Genomic DNA, 19,364 nt, shown 5'->3' with positions numbered 1-19,364 from the left:
TTTTGATGAAATATTAAATAGTAATTAAGCAAATGGGATGAGTATACAATAATCCGATACATTTTAATAAAATTTTTCATTAAAAATTGTTTGTATCAACAGGTCTACAAAGTCTTGGTCTCAGTTGGCACTAATGAATGGTTTGTCTTCAGGCGATATGCTGAGTTTGACAAGCTGTATAATACAGTAAGTAGAGAAGTTCTGCTCAAACTAGTGGGAAAATTCCTCTGAACCAATTTCTTCTGCTATATTGTTGGTACATCATGATTGAGAATTGAACTGATTTCTGATGTTAAATTATATCAAATGACTTATGTGTTTCAGCTAAGGAAACAATTTCCTACAATGAATTTGAGAATTCCTGCTAAGAGAATATTTGGAGATAATTTTGATCCTGGTAAGCAGATCTCATTTAGTTCTCATTTTATCTTTAAACTGTTTCTGCATCAATAATTTCAACTTGAATTAAGATTTTTTAAGGGTTTTTTCCCTATATATCAATATGTATAAATTTACATAGAAGAGTATGTGGCTATAAATGTACAATAATATGATTTATCATCTGAATCAACTGTAGGCAATCTAATTCCCTCCAAATGTTTACAATTCCAACTCCATTTTGTTGTAGCCAGTATGATCAGAGAAAAGGGATTGTGAAAACAGGTTTAAATCAAGGCATGGAACTCTGCAAACACAAGTGCATTAAGCATCAGACTTCTAAAAACAAGGAATGATGCTTACTTAGTATATTAAATTCTGCTTATGGTCATTAATGCCAATTAGATATATTCTAATCAATTGCAAAGTTGTGTAATTCTGATAAATATAGATATAAATTCTCCATTAAAGTAATTCTGTCATCATCCAGAACATTTGTATTTGAACATTTTTCACTTGCATTAAATAAGAGTTTTTGATTTATTTTAATGGGTTTTTTATTTGTTTGAATCTGATGTGCAGAATTTGATAATATGGGGGGGGGGGGTTATATACAACATACCTGGTTGCTGAGAGACATATTGCATTTTTTATTTTTATTTATTTATCTGTATCCCACTTTTATTATTTTTATAAATAATTCAAGATGGCAAACACACCTTCCTGCTTCTATTTTTCCCACAACACCCGGTGAAGTGAGTTGGGCTGAGAGAGAGTGATTGGCTCAAAGTCACCCAGCTGGCTTTCATGGCTAAGGAATTAACAGACAGACTGAGTTGCATTCTGTGAATGATAAATTGTAATTACTGTAATCAAAGTTCAGAATAATTTGGTCTTTAAATGAATGAATTTAAATATATATAGTCTGCTAAGGCAGGTTTAGAACTCATGTTCTCCTGCTTTTTAGTCTGATGCCTTAATCAGTAGTCCAAACTGGTGTGGTGTTGTGTTGTGCTGTGCTGTACTGTACAAGTAGTCTTCAACTTACATCCATTCATTTAGCATTCGAAGTTACAATGACACTGAAAAAGTAACTTACATTTGGTCATCATACAACCATTGCAGCACCCCGCACAGTCACACGATCAAAATTTGGATGCTTGGCAACTGGTGTGTATTTAGGATAGTTGCAGAATGCTGGGATCATGTGATCATTTATAACCTTCCCAGTTGGCTTCCAATAAAAAAAAATGAATGGGGAAGCCAGATTCACTTAATGAACACATGATTTACTTAATCATGGTTTGCGCATGTCCAAGATGGCGCTTGGACAATCCGCCGCGCCCTCAAAACATTTTTATTCCAGCAGGCTGGTCTGGCTTGACTCTCCCTTTTAATTTGCTTTTAAGTTTTATACAAATTGGGTGTTTTTAAATTCGTTTTTTGGCCCAAAATTATTTAATGTACTTTTAAATGGTTTTTAACTTTTGTATGATATATTTTTATCTTGTGGCTGTTCACCGCCCTGAGTCCTTCGGGAATAGGGCGGTATATAAATTAAATTTTTAAAAAATTACAATAATTCACTTAACAACCATGGCAAAAAAAGATCATAAAATTGGGTGTGACTCACTTAACAGTCACCTTGCTTAACAACAGACCTTGTAGTCTCAGTTGTGGTCATAAGGTGAGGATTACCTGTATTGTAGTCCTCAATTTACAACCACAATTGAGACGAGAAGGTCTGTTAATACCTGTATTATATTGTATTTTACTGTATTGCATTGCATTACATGCAATCTATTAGCAGTCATTGGAAAAAGTCTATACCTGTCAGTGCTAGTACATATAGATAATATGTTTTAAATTCTGATGGATTATATGTAGCATATAATCATATCCTAGATTTGGAGCATTTGTCCTCTGTAATTAAAGTCTTTCTTTTTTTCCCCATTAGTCAGTTTAACATGCAAATATAAATAGACTGAATATGAATGTTTGTTTTGTACCATCCAAATGATGTAATAGGCTTACCAGTATTTACCAATCATATTCAAAGAAAAGCATTAGTTCAGCTAGAAGAAAATTTAAGCTAAAACTAGGAAATATTACATAAGGAAATTTAAAATATTTGTATATTTATTCATAGAAAAGAATTCCAGTTTATCTCTGATTACATAGAACTTCTTTCACTGAATTCTATGTAGCCTAGGTAAAACATTATCTAGTTTCAAAGCCGCTTTTATATATTATTGTTTCCCTTATTATCAGTTTTTCCAAGTGTAATTTAGGACTGAGTTTAACAGAATAACTAGTTTCTGATTTGAGATAATCTGCCATCTTAGGTTTTCCTACTAGCTACTTTTACTTAGGTTGGTTTCTATCTCTGATTTCCTACACAGAACAATGTATTACTGTGTAATTATTACATTATTATTAATGTAATTAATATTAATGTAATTAAGTATTAATCAAAATGTGTGTGTATTTATCATATTCTCAGATAACAAGCTGTATAGGAATGATATATTTTTTTAAAAAAATTAAGTATTCAGTAGTATCCATTTCATCACATTCTTCTTCTTTAAGTGACTGCAGCATTAAATCTATAGTTTAAAGGATTTGGAACCTAGAACCAAGGAGAAATCTCCTGACAATTAGAACAATCAGTGGAATGACTTGCCTCCAGAAGTTATGGGTATTCCAACACAGGAGGTTTTTAAGAAGATATTGGAAAATCATTTGTCTGAAATGATATAGCAGGGGGTTCGACTCTTCCAACTCTTGTTTTTCTGTTATTCTGGTAAAAAATAAGACTTTAAAATAAAAGGTATATTTTTATCTAATCTAATCTTTTACTTGTCCACTGCTGTTTATGGGATGCTGGAGAGCAGCCCTGTTTACAGATACAAGAGCAATGTTTTTTTACTATTTTTTAATGAGGTAAACTAAGAAATGTATACATTTAAATTTTGAAACAGGCATTCTAATATCTGATCTTTTCTCATTTGTTTTTCAGATTTTATTAAACAAAGAAGAGCAGGATTGAATGAATTCATTCAGAATTTAGTTCGACAGCCTGAGCTTTGCAATCAGTAAGTGAAACTTTGTTTTACCCTCAAGAGAATAAAATTATGTGGTAAACTATATACTGGAAACTACAATCCACATATAACTTCTAAGTGATATACAGGTAGTTCTCAACTTACAGCCATTCATTTAGCAATCATTCAAAGTTACAACAGCAGTGAGAAAAATAACAACTGGTACTCACACTTAAAACTATCTTAGTGTCCCCATGGTCACATGATCAAAATTCAGGTGCTTGGCAATTGTCATGTATTTACGATGATTGCAGCATCCTGCATCATGTGATCAGCATTCATGACCTTCCCAGCCAGCTTCCAACAAGCAAAGTCATTGGAGGAAGCTGGATTTGCTTAATAACCATGTGATTCACTTGACTGTATTGATTCGCTTAACAAACATGACCAAGAAGGTTGTAAAATTGGGCCCAACTCACTTAACAACTGCTTTGCTTAACAATGAAAATTCTGGTCCCAGTTGTGATCGTAAATCAAGGACTATCTGTTTTGTAAGAGAATGTCTATAACTTTTGATTACCAGATGCTGGACAAAATGACATGGAAAGTGATCACCAAGGCATGCTTTTGGCAGGTCAAGGTTAGAGTTCTCAGATGTGGTGTTTGATATTTTTTTAAACCACTGCAGAATTGTTGAAGAATTGTTGCTAAAATCATTACTTAAGCCTTTAATAATTGGTAGCCTGATCCTATGCTTTGATTCACACAAAGTTTGAGTTTTTCTGATTGAAGGAATGTATGGCTGATTAAAATAATTCTTCTGAATAATTCTTCCATAACTTATGACCAGTCACTTAGCAATCATTTGCTAAGACCAGTTGATTAGCAACCATTCAAAATTAAAACAGTCCCCCTACCTCAAAAGCTATTTATGACCCGGATTCAAAGTTGCAATGTCTGGGAGCTCCCATGGTTGCATTGCTGCATTTTGGGTGTTTGGCAGCTGGCCCATATTTACAGCATTCCACAATCATGTGTCCTTGATTTACAATGTTTTTGCTGGAAATTGGCGTTTACTTCGGTTTTCAAAATTTGCCCCATTGTAAATGGGTTCATTTAATGACTGAGGCTTTCACTTAACAACTGTAGCATTTACAACACCACATTCACTTAATGATTGCCACAAGAAATGTTAAGAAAAGTCATAAAATTGGGTCTGGTCATTGAATGACCTGCTTTACAATTTTCACAACAACACCCAAAATTGTGGACTCAATTGTGGTCATAAGTTGAGGACTAGCTGTACTGGTGGCTCAGTGTGGCCTAATAAATTTGGCAGTTACAATTAGATAGAAAGTCGAACTACGCACCACGACCCTGGGGATTGGGAACTCTGGTGGTAGGTGATGTCCTGTCCACAAGGTAAGTAAGAGTAGTTCAGATTCAGGTTCTACTTATCCCATGGTTGTGTCTTCTCTGGAATACATAATCAGTGGTAAAGAGGTTGGCAGCTTCACTGTTGGTTTGCTATGGCTTATTAAATTGTGACTTTTTTTGGAAAATGTTTGGATTGTTAATTCCTTTGAAAATATTTTTAACTGATCAAATTTCTGCTGCTTTCATTCAGTGATATGTAATTGTGTAATTATTGTTATTAATACAAAATTAATAACAGTCTTCGGAGAGGGGCGGCATATAAATTGAATTAATTAAATTAAATTAAAATTTAACAGATTAAAAGTTAAAAATGGCAACAATATCAAAAGTGTTATAATGGAAATTGCTTCTTCCTGGTGATGATCACAAGTGATCTAATTAGTATATATTGTATCAATGGAAATAGAAGTTTCATTTTAATTAGCTCTGATGTAATTTACCTAATTTCCTGTTTGATTTCAGTTTTCACCTTAAGTCATGATCATAATTTCTTTTTTGTTTTGTTGTATATATTATTCACATTGAAAATATATAATAAAGCATTATATAATCAATTAAATTATCTCTTCTAGTCCAGATGTAAGATCATTTCTTCAGATGGACAATCCAAAGCACCAATATGATCCATCTGAAGATGAGGATGAAAGAAATAGTCAAAAGGTAACTAATTTTTTGCATTCTGTGCTTAAATTACAGAAGTTATTTTATTTCATCAATCCTATTGGCTTTTTCCAATGTCTCTCTTGAATTATACTTCAGTAGAATATAAACCTATCTCTCTTCTCAAATATAGTAGCCTCACAATGTTGTTATTTCACATTATTCAAGGTTTGGAGTCCTTTAACCTGTATTCCTAAACTATTTTTAGAATATACCTAATCACTCTTCCTCTGTTCAGGTGAAGATGCCAATCTTTATGTCAGTAAGCATAGGTTTTGGAATCTTTGCGCTTTCATCAGTGAAATTACAAGAACGTCTATAATACTTTGTAATAAAAGAAAATATGTAAGAACAGCCACTATTCCTATAGTATCTCTGGCAATTAAAGCAGCATTAACTAATACTAATCACTACCATCAACTAGTTGACATAAAGTTCATGTCAACACTACCGCCTACTTCATGCTGCAGTGCTCAAGCAAGCTGCATTGAATGCTGACTCAGCCATGGTCAGAGACTTCTGCAGTCTAATGATCAATAAAGCTTTGCTTTCAAGCTGTAAGATACAACATGTCTCTAGGAAATGAGCCCAAATCCACCTCAGCTTTAATCCACATCTGATTTTGAACATAATTAAGGGTGTCTTGCCACATTTTATCTTTTTCATGTTTATATCATTCACAGCTTTAATACTGTTGTCCTATTAGAAGATTTAATATGTCAAGACATGTTGTGTGGTTACCCTGCCAACAATCAGATAACTGTAATCTGATGAGTTGGTAGAGGAATGTTAATTTTCTTCAGTAATGTGATTTTGTCATGTCATAAATGGAGTTTTTACTTGTAGACAATGTTGATTCTACTTGCCCGGACAATTTAAACAAGGCCAGGTTATAATATGTGCCCTGTAAATTAGTTGCTCTAGTTTTACACTAGTAAGTATACTTGCATAAGCAGTTTGTTCACAACATTCATTTGTTATTCATTTGAGATGAACAAGTTTATTTAATAATAAATATAACACAACCATTATTGTCTTCATGGCAATAATTTATAACATATTAATCCATTAATCAAATAAATTCATTTATTCCAACAGTATAATGTGATAATTGCACAAAATATAGAAAATATTCTTCATATCCACCAAATGCAATTGTCATTTTACAAATTGAAATTTTTCATAGTAACATAGGCATGTTGGGTGGCAGCAGTGGTGAAATCCAATTTTTTTTACTACCAGTTTTGTGGGTGTGGCTTGGTGGGCATGGCAAGGGAATGATACTGCAAAATCTCCATTCCCTCCCCACTCTGGGGCCAGCCAGAGGTGGTATTTGCTGTGAACTACTCAAAATTTCTGCTACCGGTTCTCCGAACTACTCAAAATTTCCACTACCGGTTCTCCAGAACCTGTCAGAACCTGCTGGATTTCACCCCTGGGTGGCAGCTATATTTTTCATTGGTAACAAGTTTACCCCTAGCTCTAGTATGTCACCTGGTCTCTACCACATCTGTTCACCAAGCAGAAAAGAGTTTCTGTTTTCCTTCTGGACCAGATCCACTCAGCCCAAATTTTAATAATGCCCATCTTCTCTCCGTATAGAACTCTTTTCATTTGCATTTTAGTTCAGCAGGATTATTTGGTGTTCCAGGACTGGAATAGGGAGTAGGGTGAAAAGTGTATAGACATAATCAGTCAGTCTCTGACCCAGGCATTTGTTCTATCTTTCTATGGTAGGGTTGACAATCTATGGGTCATATTCATCCTTGCCATTCTTTTTTTTCCCCCACCTCAGAGTCCTGGAGAATTCTACTGATAAAATTTGATAGCAAAATGGCAAAAATTAATCCGTAAAATAGATGTCTTAAACATCTAGAAAGATTAATCCTATTAGTTGTACTTCTAAAATCTTTTAAAGGATCTGGAAAGTTTAATCCCAACAAAAGCTGTAGATATAGTAAGAACATGTCTAAAAGGATACACAGAGTTCAGTGTAGTCCCTTCCAAATACCCTTTCAGAGTTTAGTTTTTAATCACTGAGTTTGCTTTTTCAATCTCAAAGCTGTTTATGAAAACAGGGTGGATTTTTCTTTTGGACAGCACACAGAAATATGTGGGGAACGTAGACTTTGCTCATAAACATAGAAAACTGCCTGAGAAACATTTTTTAAAAAAAAGCAATTTATACTCACTGGTGTCAGGAATGTCTCTGTAGTGATAGGGATTACAGTAATTAACCTTTGTCCTTTTTAAACACAAAGTTACAAGAAAGACTTCTTTCCCCAAAAATACTTAATTTGAGTATACTACAATGCAATCTGAAATTTTTTTTCTAACTAATGAATTATCTATAATTATTATCTTGATTTGATTTTAATTTTAATTTTTATTTTTAAACAGTTAAATTCTACCTCACAGAACATCAACTTGGGGCCATCTGGAAATCCTCAGTAGGTTTTAGTTAAATATAAATTAGCCTTTGCAGTTACTTTGTTAAAGGGGGACTGGGAGTAAAGAGCACCCTGCATGTAATATCAATTAGGGACAGGTTTAGAAAGAAATTGTTGCAATTTGGAACTAAGAGAATATTGTCTTGCACGTTATTAAGTACAAATAAAAAAGGGAAAAGGATGAATTTGTGGAAAGTCAGTAAAAGAAACAGTTAGATGAAGGATAATGAGAATGCACATGCATAAAATAGGAAATACTATGTAGAATAATTGGTGCTCTAGAAGACTGAAATACTGCAGATATGTGATTGTTAAATTTGTACTGTGATGGAGAGCACAGTGAACACTGAAGAAATAATTATTGGGGGGAAGAGAAATCTGGGAAGATAGGAAGAATATGTGGCATGACTGCCTTTCAACTACTAAATAGCTACCTTTTATCATTTTGATTACCTGTTTTTCTTTATCCTGAAACCACTCCAGTGCTAAACCAACAGACTTTGACTTCCTGAAAGTTATTGGGAAGGGCAGCTTTGGTAAGGTAGGTTTCCTTTTATTATTAAATACTCCTTGCTCATACCACTCCATTTGAGCATTTTTTTTATTCTATGGGTGGGATATATATTTTTGTTGATGATATGAAAAGAAAATTTACAACTGCATGCCTTAGATATCAATCCCTGGAATCTCAAGGGTGATTTTTAAAAATTAGAAGTAATCTAACATCACTGCATTATCTCTATATAGTTGCTACTTGTAAGAACTGGGGGAGGGGGAAATTACTTGAATTCTTCAACAGGGTTGAACAGACTTTCTATGAAAATTCTTCTTTAGGTTCTTCTTGCAAAACGAAAATGGGATGGAAAGTTCTATGCTGTTAAAGTGCTGCAGAAGAAAATTGTCCTAAACAGGAAAGAGGTAAAAGGGAAGAGATTTTGTTTTTCCTTCCAATTACAAAATTATTCCTACTTACTTATTGACCCTTCATTTCCTCATAGCAAAAACATATCATGGCTGAGCGCAATGTGCTCTTGAAAAATGTGAAACATCCATTCTTAGTTGGACTGCATTATTCATTCCAAACCACAGAGAAACTATACTTTGTTCTGGATTTTGTTAATGGAGGAGAGGTAGGTATATTTTTCAGTCTTTATATAGTAGTCAAATGTCATCAATTTTGGCCTGCAGTTTAAGAGAAATTGCAGTAACCAATTGTAGTGGCTCAACATAAATTGATTCCCACATTGCAAATATAGACTCATTTGCTACTATGCTGCTTTATTGCTTACTACTTTATGTATATGGAATATTTAGTGTAAAAGTATATTCATGATTTATATTAACCAAAAGTTAGTGAAACATGGGTAGCATTCACAAATAATCCGAAACCAAAATCTTCAAAATCATTTGCTGGTTGTGGTTATGTGTAAACTAGACCATTGTAATAGTATATTTAGCAATTGTAGCTGTAGTTTGCCAAGGCTACAGATGTGAAAAAATAAGGAAATGATTAAAGGAAGGATGTGAATATTATGCACAATGTTTTTTCACTGTTTTGATAGCTGTTGATAGACAACTGCAGAATATGTTAATCTTATTACTAAGAATAACACTGCTCCATGCATATTTACAGCTCTTCTTTCACTTACAAAAAGAACGCACCTTTCCTGAACACAGAGCCAAGTTTTATGCTGCTGAAATAGCCAGTGCACTGGGCTACTTGCACTCCATAAAAATTGTATACAGGTAATGACTTAGACTAAAAGGGAAAATGAAATAAATGCAGTCATTTTCTATTAATATATATTTGCTTTTTCATTTTATTATTTGTTGGTGTATTTCTTATTAATAGTTACACAAGAGCATGATTCTTGCTAGAGGTTTTACTTACAATGAATTTCCTTCTTTCTCATTTATGCCCAGGGATCTGAAGCCAGAAAATATTCTTCTAGATTCATTGGTAGGCTGTAAATATTTCTTTCTATTATCCAAGAAATTTTAAATAATACAATCACTAAAATTCTTCATTGTTTGACAGTAGATTTTCAATTTTCAATGCAGGGGCATGTTGTCTTAACAGATTTTGGACTCTGTAAAGAAGGAATTGCTACTTCAGATACTACCGCAACATTTTGTGGAACTCCAGAGGTAAGTTAATTTACTTGCGCATTCTCTCTCTCCTCTCTTTCTCAAAATAGAATAGAATAGAATAGAATTTTATTGGCCATGTGTGATTGGACACACAAGGAATTTGTCTTGGTGCATATGCTCTCAGTGTACATAAAAGAAAAGATGTTCTTCAAGAATCATAAGGTACAACACTTAATGATAGTCATAGGGTACAAATAAGCAATCAAATCATATTAGGAAACAAACAATATAAATCGTAAGGATACAAGCAACAAAGTTACAGTCATGCAGTTATTAGTGGAAGGAGATGGGTGATAGGAACGATGAGAAGATTAATAGTAGTGCAGACTTAGTAAATAGCTTGACAGTGTTGAAGAAATTATTTGTTTAGCAGAGTGATGGCGTTCGGAAAAAACTGTTCTTGTGTCTAGCTGTTCTGGTGTGCAGTGCTCTATAGCGTCTACAAACCATAAAATCATAAAAGCAAAGTAAGTTTCAAGACATCTTGAAAATTATATATATATATATGTCTATGTAAGTTTTCACGGGTATATATATGTATGTATGTATGTATGTATGTATATATATAAGAAATCGATTTTGAACTCTGTTAAACAGTTGAGAGTGGAAGGCAATAGGCCTGTGCTTAGCATCATTCATACTAAAAGGATTTGTGCCTCATAGTGATTGGTATGAGGTATTTTTCCCTTACAGTACCTGGCTCCAGAGGTAATCCGAAAGCAACCCTATGATAACACTGTAGACTGGTGGTGCCTTGGAGCTGTTTTGTATGAAATGCTGTATGGTCTGGTAGGTAATCTCATTTTTCAAACTGCATACCTTAATCAATGCCTAAAAATATATACTAGATACTAGAAGGAAATAACTTCTTACAATACGTCTTAGCTCCTGTTGGAAACAGGATACGGACTAAAATTATCCTTATTCTGATCTAGTAGAATTAAGTTCAAAATGAACTTAACTTTAATTAAGCTTAATTTAACTTTTAATTTTTGACATAAAAATAGTAACATCCACAATGCATATATGTGAATAGGCTACTTTATTCCCAGCCAAGTCTTGTGGTTTAGTCATTTGCTTCTGATGTTCTCTCAATTTCCTGGCTGTAGTGGAACAGATTATGTCACCAAGCATAAAAGAATAAACAACTGAAATAGCAATGATAGTATTTGCTCCTAAAGTGAATGGAATCATTTAGAAAAAGCTGACAGTATCTAGGACATTTCTAACATCTTTTCATTTATCCTTTCATTCCTCATTGATAATAGGATAGCAGAAATCCTTTTTGGTTTTTGTAGTAATTATATTGAAATGTACATTTTTAGGTCTTTAGAAAAATGCCTGTTTCTTCATACCATCAGACTTGCTTCCTGTCTCAATTATAAAACATTTTGCTTAAATCAATAAAGCATATATAATAATTTTGAGTGAGAATATTATTCGTCATGTCACAAGCCATTTTTGTTTAAATATATTGGACAAAAATGGAATATAACATCCAATGCAATAGGATTTTGATCTGAGATCCTTAAAAGCATCATATGTCAGAATAATAGCAGCTATTGCCAATTAGAACCAAATTATTTTCCTCCTATGATCCAGAGAATCAATGTTTCTTACCAGTTCTATTTCAGATCATTCTGAGTGAGGTTGCTTTCTTAAAAACACAGTTACCTGAGAACATGCTTCTTTGGGGTAAATCTTATACAATCGACCTATTTTTATAGCATAATATCTATCAACAATTTTTATTTTCCTAAATTTTTAGATTAGGTTATCTTCAGGATCTGGTGTCAAATTTGATAGAGATAGAGAAATTAAGTACCGCATTTTTCGCACTATAAGCTGCACTTTCCCCCCCCCAAAAAAAGTGGGTGAAAGTATCTGCATGTCTTATAGAGCGAATATTGTGGCGGGGGAGTGGTGGGTTGGTCATCGCCGCCGCCTGACACCACTGCCACCATTCGCTGCCACCAGGGAATGCTGGAGCCTTCGCTGATGAGCAGCTGACAGCAGTTGGATCGGCCTCTTGGAATACCACCGATCACCGCCAATTGACCCTGCAGCCTAGAAAAGCCGATCGGCAGTAATTTGGGAGACTGATCCAACTGCCAATCAGCTGCTCGGTAGCAAAGGCTCCAGTGTTGCCCACCGGCAGCAGTAGCTCAGCTTAGTTGACCGGCAGTGGGCACAACAGAGTGGAGCCCTGACGAGCCACGTGCTGGGGCTACGATAACATGCTGAGGCTGACTTTGCTGTTTGCTGCAAGGACGCTAGCCAGATGAATACCGGATAGATGCTGGGAGGCAGAGGCAGATTTTTTTTTCTTGTTTTCCTCCTCTAAAGCTAATGTGTGTCTTATGATCCGGGGCATCTTATAGTGCAAAAAATATGATATTTAATTTAAATGATCCCTTGTTTATTTAATCCTAGGTACTAAAAACTCTTGTGACAGTTTAGAAACTGTTCTATTGCATGAGTACCAAGCAAATTCTAAAATGATGGTTGAAGTCCTAAAACAAATCATCTTTCATATCTTTATGACATGCATTTGTTAAGCAGTATATTGGTCTTCTCAGTGGTTCTCTGTGATCTTTGAGGATGAATATTCTGTAGAATGGGCGATCATTGCAATCTCTCTCTCTCCTTACATTTCTTGAACAAGTATACTATTAGCTTTGTTCTGTTATCTTTCCCTACAATCTCTCCAGCCGCCCTTTTACTGCCGTGATGTTGCTGAGATGTATGAAAACATTCTTCATAAACCGCTCCATTTAAGGCCAGGTGTCAGTTTTACAGCTTGGTCTATTCTGGAAGAACTCTTGGAGAAGGAGAGACAGAACAGACTTGGATCTAAAGAAGACTTTGTATGTAAAATACCTGATTTTAAATCAAGTAGTAAATAAAAAACATTTTGAAAAATTAATTTGTTACTATGTGAAATGCAAATATTTGTTCCTTCTTAAAAATATTATAGGTGACCTGAAAAATTTAAATAATCAAATTTGGGTACTGCATTTCATTCCAGCAAGAAGAATATATTTATTTATTAAATTTATTTGCCAGCCATCTTACTGCAAGATGACATTGAAGATTAACTCAACCTTCATTGCTTTGGATGGGATTTAATTTTCTTTGAATCAAGAGTTAACCAACATGAGGTGTTGCCAAATAAAAATGTTTATGTGGGTTTTTAACAATTAAACTATTTATAGAAAGTTACCCATCTTCATTATAATTGTGTTTCATATAGAATCAGAGCTTTTATGGTACTGAATTTTATATATATGCTCATGAGTTTTTATAAACTCCATAGGATAGGTTGACATTATCCATTTTAGGGAGTTAGCCCAAGCCCAGGGCAGGAAGAAGACTCAAGCCTTCTGGGAGTGGTGGGGTAGGGGGAAGGCCTGCAAGATAGTGAGCCTAGCTAGCCAAGGTCTCCCAGCTTGTGGCAGGTTTCTGTGTGCCAGTGGGCCTAGCCAACTTGCACCACTCCTGCAATTGTAAGGGCACATGTTCTGCCAAGTGACCAAATTTTGGTCACATGACTATCTGACTGCTGCAGTGGTTATAATTTCAGGAGGAAGATGCATTCGGGAAGAAGATGCATTCAGCACTGTCAAAATTTTAAATTGTTCTAAATTAACAGTCGTAAATTGAGGACAACTTGTAAAATATACAGTAATTAAACTGCAGTTTTTGAACTGTTGCCTTTTCCAGAATCCAAAAAGGGAAGGTTGGAAACCAGTGATAGCATCTTGAGGAGGTGTCCATCATTACTTTCTTTATGCACGTAGTATGATCCTCTCACTTAAAGATAAATTAACCATTGTTTAACCTCCTGGGAACCATGACCAACCAGAAAGGGCATGGTGGAAGCACTGACATTCTCCCGAATACTGCCCACTTAAAATTCACAAACTCAGACTCCTACCTCCTTCAAGGCAAGCACTATCTCCCCGTTTCTCAAGTAATTATCACCTCCCCATATTCATAGTGCCATGGAGGCCTTGAACTCCTGATATCCATACAGACAACACCTATGACATGCAAACTGAAGTTACCTGGCAGTAAAAGTCTAGGCAACCTCCCCACCAGACCATCAGACATGAGATCCAAGAGCTTTGGGCATTCTCTGCTGGACAGCAGTGGGGTTAGCACCAGCTCTAGCTTTATTGTCTGCCCTGATATTTATGCACATATAAGCATTCACCTCTATTCACCGGTGGAGCAGTACCTCTGATTACTATAAAGGTCTCATAATAACTCATCATTACACTCCCTTCCCTTAGAGTTTTTTATAGCAACTCTAAAAAATATCTGGGCCATTTAATTTTCTTTCTGATTTTGCTTGCAGATTGCTTCTTTTTCTCCTTTTCTAAATTTATCTGTTTTAAGAATAAACTAAGCAATTTCTAAAATTGAAATTATACAGTGAACAGAAAGTTGGCATGAGAAAGTATTAAAGCAAGTTATTGTAAGACAGTTATGTCCATCCTATCCTTCCTTTTTGAACTCTGGCTTTGTTGGTAATGAATAGCACCTCGGGACAATTTACATTTACAGAGTATTAGAAGCACAATCTATTATCAAGGATACATGATTCTGCCCCTGTAACTTCAAAAATTAACACTACTATGTGTTAATTCACAGTCACCAAAATGTTTAATATCATACATAGGAAATTCAGCAAAAGATCCATAATCTTTTGGAACCTGATTTTAATCAGAACAGGAATATTTGTTAACTTTTTGTGGTTGACACCAGTTTTCTGATACATTTAAGACAAATTATATAGCTTATATTAACCTTCATTTTGTATTTTAGCTTGAAATTCAAAGGCATCCCTTCTTTGAATCTGTCAGTTGGAATGACCTCTTAGAAAAAAAGATTCCACCACCATTTAATCCTAATGTGGTAGGTCCAATTCCTACTCCTTATTCATTAAGTCATCATAGCTAAGATGAATGAAAAAAATCATGAAAGGAAGGGATGAATAGAAACTGAACATAGTATTGCATAATCTCAAGGAATTACCAGTATTATCCCTTGATTGTTGCATAATCCCTAGAAACAAACAAGTGACTATGTAGTATATTGTGCATATTAGACTGTATACAACTATAGCCATTTATTGATAGAATCAGAATGAATGAATTCCTATTACCTTTCTCCACTGCCTTCAGAGCAGAGGGAATAACTAGAAATATTATTGTACAAGTGGAGGATTCACTGCTTAACAAGATAGATTATAGTATCTGTATATGCTAAACTATTTTGTTGAAAAAAATCTTTAAAATCATTTTAAATTGATAATATATGGAAATATAGACTTCTTCCTTGCAATATTTTACATATGCTTTATTTTCTAGTTTGGTCCAGATGACATCAGGAATTTTGATGCAACATTTACAGAAGAGATAGTACCCTGCTCCGTTTGCATTTCTTCTGATTATAATATTGTAAATGCTAGTGTACTGGAAGCAGATGATGCATTCATTGGATTTTCTTATGCACCACCTTCTGAAGACTTATTTCATTAAGCTGAAGATTGGAACATTGGAAACTATCTCTAGAGGAGTGATGAAACTATATGATTATAAACAGTTTCTGAAATATATGCTACAAGTGCCTCATTTGATCTGCTGAAGAACAAACTTTTTCTGCTGTATTACGAGGATAATGGGCATTTTGCATTCCATTTTTAGACTGTTAAACATGCTGCACAAAAATATTTTTAAAAATGCATTTAAGTAAAAGTTCCTAACCTTGAAACTTTTAAAATAAAGATAATAGCTGTTTTTCATTCAGTTTACATTAACATATCTATATCAGCTATCTTTATGATCAGCACACCCATTTAATGGGCTTTGTAATATATTGAATTTCTATGCTTGAAATACAGCTATGCAATTACTTTGGTAAACTTCTGTTTAAAAAATAAGCTTAACTACTTTACTTAACTGGCAATAATCATACTAGTTTACTAACTAGAGGATATATACAATATCACTTGGTTTAATGTAAACCTGTGCCACTGTAAATCATGATGGGCATATATAAATGAAGTCATTTATCACTTCACTTAAGAATTTGATTCATTCCAGTTACCAAACACAGGAATTTCTAAGTTAAATAATGGTGGAGCAAATTATCATTTAATATTTGTTGACAATACATCTCACAATGACCATTTCTCCTCTTCTTGTAGAAGAAACTAAGTATCTTTCTCCCCAAGAAATAAAAATTTAAGCATCACGCCATTTGTAGAAGAGAAACTCCTTCCTTCTATGTTGAAAGCTAATATATTACAATTTGATTATATTAAAATATTATTTCCTTGTTATCTGTATTTTAATTTCTGTTTCTTTTTATTTGGACAAACACTTGGACAATTTGCTCCCAAATAATGTACTAATGTATAACTTGTTCATTTTTGGACATGCATGCACATTTATCCCAGTATAATCAGTGATTTGAGGGTGAAGGAATGAGCTTCAAAACAGTCTCTGTGAAATTTGAATAGTGAATACTTTTTTCTTGGCTTTAACAGCCTCTGGTTGAATATAAATCAAATCTTTGCTTTACAAATTAATTTAACTTTAAAATATAAAGAAGTTTTTCTTTGGTTTAGTTGTCCCATTCAAAGTAAAAGGATGAACATATTTGAGACAATCAACATAAATTGTAATATTGTTACTGTTTATTTTTGTCACTAATAAATGGAATTAATATTGACTAAGAAAATGCACGTAATATCTTAAAAATACAAATTAAATATATATTTAAGATAAAAGAAGGATGTGTTATTTCAGGAAATCTGATTTGAATAACGCTAAAAAAATGGTAACCTGTGAAGATGTTTAACAAGATGATGTATATACTCTCTATTATTACACTGATTAACAGTCTGACTGTAGCAAACAAAATACAGGTAGTCCTCAACTTACAACCACAATTGAGCCCAAAATTTCTGTTAAGTGAGAAATATGTTGTGTGAGTTTTGCCCTATTTTATGACCTTTCTTGCCACAGTTAAGTGAATCACTGCAGTTGTTAAGTTATTAACACACTTGTTAAGTGAATCTGGCTTTCCTATTGACTTTGTCAGAAGGTCACAAAAGGTGATCACATGACCCTGGGATGCTGTGACCGTCATACATATGAGTCAATTTGCCAAGTGTCTGAATTTTGATCATATGACCATGAGGATACTGCAACAGTTGTAAATGTGAAAAATCATGTCACTTTTTTCAGTGCTGTTGTAATGGTTACTAAAGGAGCTGTTGTAAGATGAAGACTACCTGTAATGTATGATGTATATTATACACAAGCCCACTTTTATCTTCACCATAGCATTCTTCATTGGAGTCCTAACATCAGTTATGTTCCTCATACAAGATTCAGTTTTCTCACACAAACCACATATCCGATGAAGTAGCTAGTCAGGTTCATAAAACCTTGGAGAATATAGATTATGTGGATCAATTTCAAACGTATTACTGGCCTAGTTTGGGTAGCAAAATTGCCTTGATCATCCAACAGATCACCTCTACCATGAATATCTTTGTTGATCCTCCTGGATCACTCAGCAAATATATGAAGCCATTTAGTAAAGTTGTGTTTGGTGCCATCAGTATGCTCACACCATCAATAATAGTATTCTGCTGAAATGACATCTATATTAGAGTTAGAGTATGATGCATTATTCTTCAGTGATCCTATTCCATATTCCGGAGTTGGCATGAGAATGTGACTTCAGCAAACTTCTACTAAGCCATGGTGTCCCAAACATCAATTTTGCTAATCTTGTTTAATTTCTATATTAATCCATTGAATGAATTAATCAGGGGCTTTGGGATTAGAGACTGCCTATATGCTAATGATGTGTAGCCCTTTTTTTTCCCCTCTGGCATCGTGTGTTCACCCAGCGCTTGTGTGTTCGCCCAATACTGGGCTATGCCCCGGTGGTTGGGGACATCTGTTTTATGCCATTTTCTGAATTTGGTCCAGTGTCTCCCAATATGGAACACTAAACTAGGCCTAATGCTCATGATGGAGTCTAACCAATACAGATCATCATTGATTTGGAAACTATTTGAAATGATACAGCCTAAAACTGCATTTGCCTTTTTTTTTTTTTTTTTTTTGCTTTAATTTATATGCCGCCCTTTTCCGGAGACTCAGAGCAGCTTACAATGCGTTAAGCAATAGCCTTCATATTTTTGTATATTTATACAAAGTCAGCTTATTGCCCCCACAATCTGGGTCCTCATTTCACCTACCTTTGAAAGGATGGAAGGTTGAGTCAACCTTGAGCCTGGTGAGATTCGAACTTGTAATTGCAAGCAGCAGATGTTAATAACAGTGCTTCAGTCCACTGTACTACAGGCTCTGTTTTTTGCAGTCAACCCCTGACAATCCCTACTTAGTTTGTAATTCACTACTTTTCTAAAATCTTGTATTAAAAGGGGTTGAGTATATTGAACACATGGTAATGCTTCAGAAACAATAGTTGTGAATGGATAAAAGGCCAGTTAAACTAACAAACCGATAATTGTTAAACATTTTACTAAGAGCAGGGCTATGTACATAAGGAGTATTTGCTTTTTTCCATAGGTTTGCTTATAATGTGGCATTAATGCAACAGTAGCTAATCAACATCAATGAATGTCTCATGAATAAACTCGGTGTTTCTCAGCCTGAGCAACTTTAAACTGTGTGGACTTCAACTCCCAGAATTCCCAGGCCAGTATGCTGAAGTCCACACATCTAAGATTGAGAAATCCTGAATTAACTGATCTGAGGTAAATCTTATGCCTGAGTTTGTCAAGGCTGAAAATCTTGTCAAGCATAACTTTTCTGTACAGCACTGTGAGACTGGCAATTGTATTACCAAGCACAGCGAGTTGGAAATCTGTTGTTGGGCTTCGGTCCTTCTGAGGAGAGAGGAAGATCTGTTGCTGCTGAATGAAAGACGAACGAGGCAGTCTTGCCAGTGGCAGAAATACATGAAGGATAGGAGGGAAGTGGAAAGAAGGCCCAAGGAGGAGAATAGGCATAAATTTTTAAGAGATGATACAGAAAGTTTATTTATTAAAAAACAGTGTTCCATAATCCATGAGATGAGGGGGGAGGCAATATGTCAACATCATTCATTGGAATGATCATCTAAAGGGGCTTCTGGGTCCATTTACAAAATCCATTCAGCTTTATCTTTGTGACATGTTACAGGATTTTTT

The 19,364-nt window shown here is 34.5% G+C and overlaps 1 protein-coding gene across 3 annotated transcripts in view; it reads left to right on the top strand.

Annotated features, from left to right (window-relative positions):
* Positions 1–16,475, top strand: part of SGK3 (serum/glucocorticoid regulated kinase family member 3) — a 32,591-nt gene extending 16,116 nt beyond the window's left edge. For 2 of the 3 annotated variants that reach the window (XM_070940505.1, XM_070940506.1), the window contains exons 4-18: positions 103–186; positions 325–397; positions 3,398–3,473; positions 5,432–5,519; positions 7,920–7,969; positions 8,453–8,510; positions 8,804–8,887; positions 8,968–9,099; positions 9,603–9,715; positions 9,893–9,929; positions 10,031–10,117; positions 10,814–10,909; positions 12,832–12,987; positions 14,951–15,040; positions 15,496–16,475. In XM_070940505.1, the coding sequence (XP_070796606.1) occupies positions 103–186; positions 325–397; positions 3,398–3,473; positions 5,432–5,519; positions 7,920–7,969; positions 8,453–8,510; positions 8,804–8,887; positions 8,968–9,099; positions 9,603–9,715; positions 9,893–9,929; positions 10,031–10,117; positions 10,814–10,909; positions 12,832–12,987; positions 14,951–15,040; positions 15,496–15,666 (1,395 nt within the window). In that variant the 3' untranslated portion in view covers positions 15,667–16,475. The remainder of the gene's footprint in view (positions 1–102; positions 187–324; positions 398–3,397; positions 3,474–5,431; positions 5,520–7,919; positions 7,970–8,452; positions 8,511–8,803; positions 8,888–8,967; positions 9,100–9,602; positions 9,716–9,892; positions 9,930–10,030; positions 10,118–10,813; positions 10,910–12,831; positions 12,988–14,950; positions 15,041–15,495) is intronic. The other variant, XM_070940507.1, reaches the window with a different exon arrangement.
* The last annotated feature ends 2,889 nt before the right edge of the window (positions 16,476–19,364 follow it).

The sequence above is a fragment of the Pituophis catenifer genome, unplaced genomic scaffold (genome assembly GCF_029215685.1).
Source record: "Pituophis catenifer annectens isolate HBS135680 unplaced genomic scaffold, rPitCat1.0.hap2 SCAF_3, whole genome shotgun sequence".
Lineage (NCBI taxonomy): Eukaryota > Metazoa > Chordata > Lepidosauria > Squamata > Colubridae > Pituophis > Pituophis catenifer.
The sequence above is the reverse complement of the archived record's forward strand: the minus strand, read 5'-3'. Positions and strand labels throughout refer to the sequence as shown.